Genomic DNA, 14138 nt, shown 5'->3' on the forward strand with positions numbered 1-14138 from the left:
TCTGGTTCCTCTCAAGGTTTCTTCCTCACACGCTACTCATTAACACAGAGATCAAATTTAGACTGGAAGTTAGCGGTCCTCAGACACTACCTCAGATTATTCGTTATCGGTTTCCATGGAGAAAGAGAGGGAGGGAAGGGCACAGGGATGGGCGTGGCGGGGCGTGGCGAGGAGGGCCGGACACATCACATTGAGAGGGTGGGGCTTGTGGCTTCAGTTCATCAGCTTTCATGTAAATCATTCAAATGGTATAAATATTAACAGGTTTGTTTACAGATGAGATCAACGAACAAAAAAAAGATTATTTTCAGATTATTTACATCCTGTAATCTACATAATCAGACAGATTTCTCATGAATGATAAAAGGGTCTCGAGTGTAGATTCACAATACATAATATAGTATTATGTATTATGTGTATAATACAGTGTTGGGGGTCACGGTGGCTTAGTGGTTAGTACGTTCACCTCACACCTCCAGGGTTGGGGGTTCGATTCCCGCCTCCACCTTGTGTGTGTGGAGTTTGCATGTTCTCCCCGTGCCTCGGGGGTTTCCTCCGGGTACTCCGGTTTCCTCCCCCAGTCCAAAGAAATGCATGGTAGGTTGATTGGCATCTCTGGAAAAATGTCCGTAGTGTGTGATTGTGTGAGTGAATGAGTGTGTGTGTGTGTGTGTGCCCTGTGATGGGTTGGCACTCCGTCCAGGGTGTATCCTGCCTTGATGCCCGATGACGCCTGAGATAGGCACAGGCTCCCCGTGACCCGAGGTAGTTCGGATAAGCGGTAGAAGATGAATGAATGAATGAATACAGTGTTTTTTTTAAAAAAAAAATGTATAAATCCTAATAAAATATTTTTTCTTTTTTTTTCAGTTTAAAAACATATTTATACAAAAAAAAAATAAATACATCACCAAAAAATCAATAAAGAAATAAAATTTGACAGTTTTTATGATTGTGTAAAAATATTGTCACGTCGGCCGTCTCCAGCACGTAATTATTTAAAAGTACATAAATAAGTAATATAATATATACATATGTAATATAAAATAATACATAAATTATTTAAAAATAAATACAAATATATCACGATGTCCTTCATTTTCAGAGAATGACCAGATTTATGACAATATCAGTATAAAACCAGCATGATTTAAAGCCCTAGTCCTTACTAGAGGACAACAAGGACATTGTTAGTATATAAAATTTGTAGAATGTATTAAATGTAAAATATAAAAAAAATGTGAAGTAAATTTTAGTGCATAAAAGACAACAAGGAGCAAATACTGCCGGGGAGGGATGAGAGATGGATCTGACCTAAACGTGTATAAGGGACAGCATTGCACTGGAGAGATGAACTGATTGTTTACAGTAAATATTGTTTTAGATTCAGTGCAATATGTTAATTTATGCTAATTACCGTACTTTGACTTTAAATCTAATCGAAGCCACTTCACCGCTCACAGCTGGGACTTTTATCCAAAGTGACTTATAACTGAGCTCAAGGGTGTGAACAAGACAGCTCTGTGATGCTGGGATTTAATCTCATGTCCTCCTGATCTTTATTAATCCACTCATTTTCAGACACTGAGTCAGAAAATCTTTATTATTCTCATTCCTGTAAATAAAAAAGAAAAAACAGTAGCTTTCTCAGTGGACTTTACACTTTATTTTTTATTTTGTACAATAGAATCCTGTAACAGAATGAAACAGAGTTTATACTAGAACTAAAGCGTGTAAATGTTCAACATGTGTGCGATTATTGAGTTTAAAGCCCCAGGGCGCCCTGTTGGGCCCTCAAGTGAGGCCCTTAACCCTCTTTGCTCTAGGGTGCTGTATCGCGTCTGACCCTGAACTAGAGGGCTGCATTGGGATTGGGCTCCCACGGGACCCAACGCAAATCTAGCGGGACCGGGCAGTTTCACCTTTGCCCCGAGCGGGAGTGGGCGGTCAGAAAATTTAGCGGGAGATCCGCGGGACCCGGTGGGATTTGCCGTGTAGCCTAATAATAAGATTGGAGTCAACACGTGACTTTGACAAGAAGATTAAAGCGGCTGTTTACTTGACAAAAGCAAAGCAACGCAAGTCAGACATCTGGACACAATTCTCAATTGTCACTGAAAAAAATGGGAAAGAGTTAAACTTCGTAAGTTGCAATAAATGTGCAAAAGTGTTAATTTACAACGGACATAAATCTGGCACGTCTGGCCTGAGGCGACAAACCTGCACAGTTCTCAGTGGTCAAAGCAAGCTCTCATTCTCCAATAAAGCACTTCCTGCTCACGTTAAGCAAGATACTATGGAAAAATGTGTCGCAGTTTGCTGTAAAGATATTAGACCGTATGACATTGTTGCCAGGAATGGCTTTGTTGACATAGTTCAGCACTTTGTTAACGTAGCCACTAAATTTGGTACATCTGATGTGAGAGATGCGCTGCCACATCCAACCACTTTGTCTCGACATATTGAGGAAAAAGCACAGTTGTTAACAGTTCATCATTTGGTCTGTGTATCATGCAGTACGTTTAAAAAATGAGGTGCCGCTAGTTGGGGTTTTGTTAAAACGGTTAATGTTTTATAATAAAAAACAAATGTTTTTGTCAGGTGTGTTGCTTTGGTTTAGTATTATTTTTAATGGATTATATTTAAATGGAATCATGTTTAATTCTGTTATTCTGGACATTAGCCTGAACTAATAATTAGTCTGATCATTTGTATACAATCAAAATTTTCACAAGCTCTCAAGAAAAAATCCGCGGGAGTGGGTGGGAGTGGGCGGGAGTGGGCGGGAGTGGGTGGGAGTGGGCGGGAGTGGGTGGGAGTGGACACAAACATTGCGGGTCTGGGCGGGAGTGGAACATGCAGCTTGCGGGCGCGGGCGGTCCTGGTCAGAAATTCAGCGGGAGCGGGCGGGTGCGGGTTTATAAAAACAGTCCCGCTCAGGGCTCTACCCTGAACTGTGATACCTGAAGAAAGAATGTCACTGTGCTGTAATGTAAATGTGACAAAATAAAGTCTTCTATATTGTGTGTGTTTCAGTTGGAGCCTGTAAACAGTAAAACCACATCTGTGGACTTCAACGAGGGCGTCGTTATGAAGTGTCCTTCTGAGGTAAACCTTTTTTATTTTGTTTTATTTCTATAGACATGGTCCTGCGCTGTCGTCCTTCTCGATGGACCGCCCGTTTATCTTCGTCTAAAAAATATACGTGTGAACTGTGACACTGTCAGTGATTCATTTTCGTTTCTTTATGTTTTACGTATTCGTTCGTTCACTTTAGAGCAACCCGTATTTTTCCACCAATGAGAACAGCGTGTTGGGATACGAAGCCGTACCCATGATTGCGGTGAGTCGATCAATTGAATTTCTATGTTTGTACAGGTCTGGGTTGTGATTGGTCAGAAGGTGTTGAGTAAGTCTCTCGAACAGAAGCTCTCTCTGTAAAGCAGGTTTATATTAATGTACCGTTTCTATAACAACAGCTCATTCAGTCTGAGTTTATTTAACATTTATGGAAGGAGTCTCCAGTTCATAAAAGTGTTTTATACTGAACTTATTCTGTATGTTTCTCTGTGTGTGTGTGTGTGTGTGTGTGTGTGTAGAACTGGGGCAGTGATTTCTCATGCATACACACTGCTCCCTCAGACACCGTGCCTGTCTCAGGTGAGTCAGTGTGTCTTCAGCGCTAAACTGGTGGCCATTGATTCCCTTACATGCTAACAACATTAACCCTGCAGCTCCAGAAAGCCGTCCAGTGACACGGATCTGTCTCTTGTTCTCAGTTCACAGGTTGCGACCAGGAGACATTAACGTAGTCGCTGCTCTCGGAGACTCCATAACTGTAAGTGTGTGGTAAAAAAGACACACATTTGTGTGTATTAAATTGTTAACATGACAGAATTAACGTTAATGAATTATTGGTGTCAGGCTGGTTTTGGTGCCAAAGCTAAAAACCTCCTGCAGTTGCTGAACGAGGAGAGGGGTGTGTCCTGGTGGTGAGTTATACAGAGACATCATAAAGATCTAAACATCATCGCTAATTCCCAAAACTCCAACTTCCTGTCAGTTGATTTTTCTCTGTTCTGTGTGATTTGATTGACAGCATTGGAGGCGATGAGACGCTGGAAACAGTCACTACACTACCAAGTAAGTACACTGACCTTTTTAGCATTCTGATAGTTTGTACAGTCATCGTGTTCATATCATGCTAGCTAACATTTAATTTGCTAAGTGATGTCATTAGCTAATTTGCATATTTGTTGATTCATCACAGTTTTTGTGCTTTTTTGTCACTCACCCTTTACACACACCCTTTACACTCACCCTTTACACTCATTCTTTACACTCACCCTTTACACTCACCCTTTACACTCATTCTTTACACTCACCCTTTACACTCATTCTTTACACTCACCCTTTACACTCACCCTTTACACTCACCCTTTACACTCGTTCTTTACACTCGTTCTTTACACTCACCCTTTACACTCATTCTTTACACTCAGCCTTTACACTCACTCTTTACACTCGTTCTTTACACTCGTTCTTTACACTCACCCTTTACACTCATTCTTTACACTCAGCCTTTACACTCACTCTTTACACTCATTCTTTACACTCATTCTTTACACTCACCCTTTACACTCACCCTTTACACTCACCCTTTACACTCACCCTTTACACTCGTTCTTTACACTCGTTCTTTACACTCGTTCTTTACACTCGTTCTTTACACTCATTCTTTACACTCATTCTTTACACTCACTCTTTACACTCAGCCTTTACACTCAGCCTTTACACTCATTCTTTACACTCATTCTTTACACTCATTCTTTACACTCACTCTTTACACTCAGCCTTTACACTCAGCCTTTACACTCAGCCTTTACACTCATTCTTTACACTCATTCTTTACACTCACCCTTTACACTCACCCTTTACACTCAGCCTTTACACTCAGCCTTTACACTCAGCCTTTACACTCACTCTTTACACTCACCCTTTACACTCACCCTTTACACTCGTTCTTTACACTCACCCTTTACACTCGTTCTTTACACTCGTTCTTTACACTCGTTCTTTACACTCACCCTTTACACTCGTTCTTTACACTCGTTCTTTACACTCGTTCTTTACACTCGTTCTTTACACTCGTTCTTTACACTCAGCCTTTACACTCAGCCTTTACGCTCATTCTTTACGCTCATTCTTTACGCTCATTCTTTACACTCACTCTTTACACTCAGTCTTTACACTCATTCTTTATACTCATTCTTTACACTCATTCATTACACTAACCCTTTACACTCAGTCTTTACACTCACCATTTACACTCACACTTTACACTCACACTTTACACTCACACTTTACACTCATCTTTACACTCACCCTTTACACTCACACTTTACACTTTTCTTCCTGTAGCCAAAAGACTTTGAGTACAGCACATTCATGGAGTTATTTTTTTTTAATAAAAACAGCTCTTGGTTGCAGACTCGCTACTTTCTATCCTGTAGTCCGGTTCTGATGGTAATTTTATACAGTAAATATCTTTCTCTCCTTCAGACATCCTGAAAAAGTTCAACCCAAATGTGTTTGGCTTCTCACGAGGACGCAGCAAGAGACCCAACGGGTTCAACATGGCTGTGAGCGGAGCTAAAGCTATGTGAGACACACACACATACACACACACACACACACTTGAACCCAGAGGTACACAGACACACTCACACTTCCCATTTTATGTATAATTTGTGTTTGCAGTGATATCCCAGGCCAAGTCAGGGACCTGGTGGAGGCTTTAAAGAACAGCACAGTGAGCTTCATCTTCTGCTTCATCTTCTCACTCAACTGGGATAAAAATTTACAGATTTCACTTCTCCCTGTGTTCACATTAATGTTTTAAGACTCAGTATAACCTTCCGTCCTGCACTTTGACCCCAGTATAAAAGACACGCTTTATGCTTTTTGCTCCTTAACTCATTTAAAATCATGACATTTGTTATTTCTCATTTGTTCTCTGTGTCTCAGAGTGTGGACTTTGAGCAGGACTGGAAGTTGGTGACTCTGTTTATCGGCGGTAATGATCTGTGTCAGTTCTGCCAAAACCCGGTGAGTAGAAGATGATTTGTTTAACGGACAACCAGGAAATAAATTCTGGCTTGTGATTGGTTAGAATGTGGTGATTAGTTTTCTATAACAACAGCTCTGACAGCTAAATCACAGATTTATGGTTTCTATAGTAACGCCACGTTCAGTAGGACGAGCCGTATGAACACTTCTGACTGTAAGGAGACGTTTATTTAATATTTTTGGTTTCATCTGCAACATGACTAGCTGTAGGAAGACTGTTTATATCTGCTATAATGTAAGTGAGAACATAGATTCGTTTAAATATGTCAAATGAAATTCTCTCTCTCACTCATTCATTCATCTTCTACCACTTATCCGAACTACCTCGGGTCACGGGGAGCCTGTGCCTATCTCAGGCGTCATCGGGCATCAAGGCAGGATACACCCTGGACGGAGTGCCAACCCATCGCAGGGCACACACACACACTCTCATTCACTCACACAATCACACACTACGGACAATTTTCCAGAGATGCCAATCAACCTACCGTGCATGTCTTTGGACCGGGGGAGGAAACCGGAGTACCCGGAGGAAACCCCCGAGGCACGGGGAGAACATGCAAACTCCACACACACAAGGTGGAGGCGGGAATCGAACCCCGACCCTGGAGGTGTGAGGACGTGCTAACCACTAAGTCACCGTGCGCCCTGTAAAATGAAATTAAAAGATGAAATATATAAAGTTGTTAATTAAAAAAACTAAAACATTGTTTTATAAAACTAATAAACAACTGATCATCTGACCAGTGCTGTGGTCTAAAGAAATATAGCTACAATATTTTCTTATTTGTGTGTGTGTGTGTGTGTGTGTGTGTGTGTGTGTGTGTGTGTGTGTGTCCAGGCCTCTCTTTCTCCTAAAAAGTACATAGGATACATCAAGGAGGCTCTGGACATCCTGTATCATAAGGTGAGGAAGTGAAAATCTGTTTCCTCAAATTCTGAACTGAATAAACAGGTTTACAGTGTGTGTGTGTGTGTGTGTGTGTGTAGGTACCTAGAGTGCTGGTAAACCTTGTAGAGCTCCTACAGATTGAGAACCTGCGCAAGATAAATTCGAGCTCCATGGGATGCACCCTCCTGCAGCCGTAAATGATTCACGACACTCAGTCTGTTCATATATTGATGTGTTGTTGTTGTTTTTTTCACGTGGATGCGAGAGCTCCTTGTGTGTGTTTGTGTGAGACAGGACCCTGTGTCCGTGTTTCCTACGTCCTGAAGAGAACTCTGAGGAGCTGTTCGAGATGAAGAGGATTAATCGGCAGATGCAGGTTTCTGAAGATCGCGTATCGATGTGTGATCAGATTTCATGTGTGATAGCCAAAAAATGACTGTATAAATGATGTAGGGGAAAAAGAAAAAGTTCTATTTTGTATATTTGACTGTAAGAGAGATGAGAAGAGAGACCACAATCACATGGTTCATATTTGATATCATTTGGTTGATACGATCATTTAGAATCATATCATTTAGCGTTCGAATGCCAGAAACAGACTTCCGCAAATTAAATACTTGCCCTTCGGTGGTATGTAGATTATTCATTAGTATTCTGCAGTTTGCGTCCTTTCTGCACCTAAACACCGCGCGCCCGTCGTCTTGTCCTTGTGTTTAGACGGAGACAGAGAGGCTGGTGTTTGGAGGACGATACGAGAGCAGAGAAGACTTTGCTTTAGTTCTGCAGCCTTTCTTCCAAAGCACTGTGGTTCCGATGGGAGAAGTAAGTCCAAAACTCCACAGCCATGTGGATGTGCGTGTGCTGAATGTATACAACTAAGAGCAAATCTCCTGACAGACTGAGCAGCGTATATGAGGGAAAAAATACGCAATAAAATAAGAGATTCTTCTGAAAGGCATGTAGGGAATTTCTCAATAACTACCCTCAGGCCATGAGCAGCCAGAGCAGATACTTACCACAGCTGATGGAAGCAATAATAATAATAATAATAATAATAATAATAATAATAATAAATAAAAATAATAATTATATATATATATATATATATATATATATATATATATATATATATATATATATATAATAGTCATAATAATAGAAATAATAATAATAATAACAATAAAAATAAAAATAATATATTATTATTATAATATATTATATTATATCATATTACATTACATTACATTACATTACACCAACAAAAGGTTTTAGGATGGCAATAAGAATGTAGCACACACACACACACACACACACACACGAGATGGAGTCACATGAGTGTTTCTCCTACAGGACCGACAGCCAGACCTGAGCTTCTTCTCAGTGGACTGTTTCCACTTCACTGAGCGTGGACATGCTGAGATGGCCATCGCACTGTGGAACAATATGGTCAGCACACACGCACACACACACACACACACAAACATGTACAAATTCTTTTGAGAATGTGACCATGCTGAAATGTCTTACTCATGGAGCATTATGCTAAGTGCGCACATGCATACACACACACACACACACACACACACACACACACACACACACAAACAGATTTTAAGTGTTGGTATACTGGTATTATCCATCATCCATCATGTAAAGTATCAACACTTACACTAAACTAATCTGAGGGAAAAAACTCAGAGGTTTTCATTTAGCTCTGTCAGGTCATTGTAGCTTCAGCCCCTGAAGCTGTCAATCACCTCATTAATTAAGCACACCAATTTATTTTTCAAGAAAAAAACTTTTTTTTGGCAGTGTCCCTAAAAGTTAACATGGGAATGAGCAGATTTAAACGTTATAGCCAGCCACTAGAGGGCCCCAGGGAGCATTTTGGCTTTGACTCCCTGTCACAACGTCCACTCATGTGTACACTGCTGTTTGCAGCTTTAATGTCATTTTGTCCTTTCTTTCCTTTGCCAGTTGGAACCAGTGGGCAGCAAACAGACATACAACAACTTCACACATGATCGCAGCAAGATACGCTGTCCCTCAGAGGTACACACACACACACACACACACACACACACACACAGCTCTTATTTTAAATAATTATGCACAAGATACAGAGCTATGTGAAGACAGGCTACAGGAAGTGTGTGTGGAGAGAAGGTTTGTGAAAGCAGTGAAGCAGACAGTGAAGTTTCCCATTACGAAAAACGAGTACAAAGTTCAGATCACAATCCTTTTGTTTAGATTTACTGCAGACAGAGAGACAGACACAAATACACAGAGAGACACAAAGACACAGAGAGACACAAAGACAGAGAGACACAAAGACACAGAGAGACACAAAGACAGAGAGACACAAAGACACAGAGAGACACAAAGACACAGAGAGACAGACACAAATACACAGAGAGAGAGACACAAGGACACAGAGAGACACAAATACACAGAGAGAGACACACAAATACACAGACAGAGATACACAAAGATACAGAGAGAAACAAATACACAGCGAGACAGACACAAATACACAGAGAGACACAAATACACAGAGAGAGATACACAAATACACAGACAGAGAGACACAAAGACACAGAGAGACACAAATGCACAGAGAGAGACACAAAGATACAGAGAGACAGACACAAATACACAGAGAGAGAGACACAAGGACACAGAGACACAAATACACAGAGAGACAGACACAAATACACAGAGAGAGAGACACAAATACACAGAGAGAGACACAAAGACACAGAGAGACACAAATACACACAGAGACACAAATACACAGAGAGACAGACACAAATACACAGAGAGAGAGACACAAATACACAGATAGATAGACACAAATACACAGAGAGACACAAATACACAGAGAGAGAGACACAAATACACAGAGAGAGAGACACAAATACACAGAGAGACAGACAAATACACAGAGAGAGAGACACGAATACACAGAGAGAGACACAAATAGACAGAGAAACACAAATACACAGAGAGAGCGACACAAATACACAGAGAGACAGACACAAATACACAGTGAGACACAAATACACAGAGAGAGAGACACACAAATACACAGAGAGACAGACACAAATACACAGAGAGAGAGACACGAATACACAGAGAGAGACACAAATACACAGAGAGAGAGACACACAAATACACAGAGAGAGAGACACAAATACACAGAGAGACAGACACAAATACACAGTGAGACACAAATACACAGAGAGAGAGACACAAATACACAGAGAGACAGACACAAATACACAGAGAGACAGACACAAATACACAGAGAGACACAAATACACAGAGAGACAGATACAAATACACAGAGAGACACAAATACACAGACAGAGAGACACAGAGAGACACAAAGACACAGAGAGACACAAAGACATAGAGAGACACACACAAATACACACAGAGACAGACACAAATACACAGAGACAGACACAAATACACAGAGAGACAGACACAAATACACAGAGTGACACAAATACACAGAGAGACAGACACAAATACACAGAGTGACACAAATACACAGAGAGACAGACACAAATACACAGAGTGACACAAATACACAGTCAGAGAGACACAAAGAGACACAAAGACACAGAGAGACACAAAGACATAGAGAGACACACACAAATACACACAGAGACAGACACAAATACACAGACAGAGAGACACAAATACACAGTGAGACACAAATACACAGAGAGACAGACACAAATACACAGAGGGACAGACACAAATACATAGAGAGACAGACACAAATACACAGAGAGACACAAATACACAGAGAGACACAAATACACAGAGAGAGAGACACAAGGACACAGAGACACAAATACACAGAGAGACACAGACACAGAGAGACACAAAGACACAGAGAGAGAGACACAAATACACAGAGAGACAGACACAAATACACAGTGAGACACAAATACACAGAGAGAGAGACACAAATACACAGAGAGACAGACACAAATACACAGAGAGACAGACACAAATACACAGAGAGACACAAATACACAGAGAGACACAAATACACAGACAGAGAGACACAGAGAGACACAAAGACACAGAGAGACACAAAGACATAGAGAGACACACACAAATACACACAGAGACAGACACAAATACACAGAGACAGACACAAATACACAGAGAGACACAAATACACAGAGAGACAGACACAAATACACAGAGTGACACAAATACACAGAGAGACAGACACAAATACACAGAGTGACACAAATACACAGTCAGAGAGACACAAAGACACAGAGAGACACAGAGAGACACAAAGACACAGAGAGACACAAAGACATAGAGAGACACACACAAATACACACAGAGACAGACACAAATACACAGACAGAGAGACACAAATACACAGTGAGACACAAATACACAGAGAGACAGACACAAATACACAGAGGGACAGACACAAATACATAGAGAGACAGACACAAATACACAGAGAGACACAAATACACAGAGAGACACAAATACACAGAGAGACACAAATACACAGAGAGACACAAATACACAGAGAGACACAGACACAGAGAGACACAAAGACACAGAGAGACACACAAATACACAGAGAGACAGACACAAATAAGCAGAGAGACAGACACAAATATGCAGAGAGACAGACACAAATACGCAGAGAGAGACACAAATACACAGAGAGAGAGACACAAATACACAGAGAGATAGACACAAATACACAGAGAGAGACACAAATACACAGAGAGAGACACAAATAAAGAGAGACAGACACAAATACACAGAGAGACACAAATACACAGAGAGACACAAATACACAGAGAGACACAAATACACAGTGAGACACAAATACACAGTGAGACACACACAAATACACAGAGAGACACAAATACACAGAGAGATAGACACAAATACACAGAGAGACAGACACAAATACACAGAGAGAGAGACACGAATACACAGAGAGAGACACAAATACACAGAGAGACACAAATACACAGAGAGAGAGACACAAATACACAGTGAGAGAGACACAAATACACAGAGAGACAGACACAAATACACAGTGAGACACAAATACAGTTCACAGAGAGAGACACGAATACACAGAGAGAGAGACACAAATACACAGAGAGAGACAGACACAAATACACAGTGAGACACAAATACACAGAGAGAGAGACACAAATACACAGAGAGACAGACACAAATACACAGAGAGACACAAATACACAGAGAGACAGACACAAATACACAGAGAGACACAAATACACAGAGAGACAGATACAAATACACAGAGAGACACAAATACACAGACAGAGAGACACAAAGACACAGAGAGACACAAAGACATAGAGAGACACACACAAATACACACAGAGACAGACACAAATACACAGAGAGACACAAATACACAGAGACAGACACAAATACACAGAGAGACACAAATACATAGACAGAGAGACACAAAGACACAGAGAGACACAGAGAGACACAAAGACACAGAGAGACACAAAGACATAGAGAGACACACACAAATACACACAGAGACAGACACAAATACACAGAGAGACAGACACAAATACACAGAGACAGACACAAATACACAGAGAGACACAAATACACAGTGAGACACAAATACAGAGAGACAGACACAAATACACAGAGAGACACAAATACACAGAGAGACACAAATACACAGAGAGACACAAATACACAGTGAGACACAAATACACAGAGAGAGAGACACAAGGACACAGAGACACAAATACACAGAGAGACACAAAGACACAGAGAGACACAAATACACAGTGAGACACAAATACACAGAGAGAGAGACACAAGGACACAGAGACACAAATACACAGAGAGACACAAAGACACAGAGAGAGACACACAAATACACAGAGAGACACAAATACACAGTGAGACACACACATACACAGAGAGACAGACACAAATACACAGAGAGACACAAATACACAGTGAGACAGACACAAATACACAGAGAGACACAAACACAGAGAGACACAAATACACAGAGAGACACAAATACACAGAGAGACAGACACAAATACACAGAGAGACACAAATACACAGAGAGACAGACACAAATACACAGAGAGACACAAATACACAGAGAGACACAAATACACAGAGACACAAATACAGAGAGAGACACAAATACACAGAGAGACAAATACACAAAGAGAGACACAAATACACTGTGAGACAAATACACAGAGAGACACAAATACACAGAGAGACAAATACACAGAGAGACACAAATACAGAGAGAGACACAAATACAGAGAGAGACACAAATACAGAGAGACACAAATACACAGAGAGACAAATACACAGAGAGACACAAATACACAGAGAGACAAATACACAAAGAGAGACACAAATACACAGAGAGACACAAATACAGAGAGAGACACAAATACAGAGAGAGAGACACAACATTAACAACAAAGGACAGTTGAGTGTCCACAGTTACCCCAAGGTTGTGAGCTGTGACTGAAGGGGAGATCAGACAGATCAGTGCAGACAGATAGACACAAAAATAAACAAATATAGATAGATAGATAGATAGATAGATAGATAGATAGATAGATAGATAGATAGATAGATAGATCTCTCTGTTTATCTCTCTCTCTCTCTCTCTCTCTCTCTCTCTCTCTCTCTCAGGATCGTCCCTTCATCTTTACCCGAGTTAACAGTTTAACCTCGGAGGACGGTGACCCAACAGTGCTCACTCCATCTCCCATCAGCCCCAAGGGCTCAGTAGCATTATGGGTAGCTGTAATGTTGACCATCTCTGGAGCTCTGGTGGGCGGAGTCTTGTCCTGGCTCGCTCTGTTCTGCACAGCACGAAGAAAGAGGAAGAGCAGCAGCAGTCTGAGTTCTGTTAAGATTCAGGGTTATGAAAGAAAACTTTAATTTCATTCTGGAATTCTTAATTCTACTTTACTACGAATACAATTATAAAAGAAAAATAAAATGTGGTTTATTGTGTATAAAATGAAAATTATGGATCATTTTAAAAAATGATGTGTTTTAATTAAAAAGTGAGCTTCCA

General features: G+C 40.6%; 1 protein-coding gene across 1 annotated transcript in view; it reads left to right on the top strand.

Annotated features, from left to right (window-relative positions):
• Window positions 1–14138, top strand: part of plb1 (phospholipase B1) — a 43947-nt gene extending 29809 nt beyond the window's left edge. Inside the window, exons 27-42 of the mRNA XM_060879309.1 lie at window positions 3037–3108; window positions 3278–3343; window positions 3600–3660; window positions 3780–3838; window positions 3925–3992; window positions 4100–4143; window positions 5563–5662; window positions 5761–5812; window positions 6028–6108; window positions 6971–7036; window positions 7120–7214; window positions 7316–7397; window positions 7739–7843; window positions 8372–8467; window positions 8999–9073; window positions 13748–14138. Coding sequence (XP_060735292.1) covers window positions 3037–3108; window positions 3278–3343; window positions 3600–3660; window positions 3780–3838; window positions 3925–3992; window positions 4100–4143; window positions 5563–5662; window positions 5761–5812; window positions 6028–6108; window positions 6971–7036; window positions 7120–7214; window positions 7316–7397; window positions 7739–7843; window positions 8372–8467; window positions 8999–9073; window positions 13748–13999 — 1374 coding nt within the window. The 3' untranslated portion in view covers window positions 14000–14138. The remainder of the gene's footprint in view (window positions 1–3036; window positions 3109–3277; window positions 3344–3599; window positions 3661–3779; window positions 3839–3924; window positions 3993–4099; window positions 4144–5562; window positions 5663–5760; window positions 5813–6027; window positions 6109–6970; window positions 7037–7119; window positions 7215–7315; window positions 7398–7738; window positions 7844–8371; window positions 8468–8998; window positions 9074–13747) is intronic.

This window comes from Tachysurus vachellii, chromosome 10 (assembly GCF_030014155.1).
Source record: "Tachysurus vachellii isolate PV-2020 chromosome 10, HZAU_Pvac_v1, whole genome shotgun sequence".
In the NCBI taxonomy this organism is placed as follows: domain Eukaryota; kingdom Metazoa; phylum Chordata; class Actinopteri; order Siluriformes; family Bagridae; genus Tachysurus; species Tachysurus vachellii.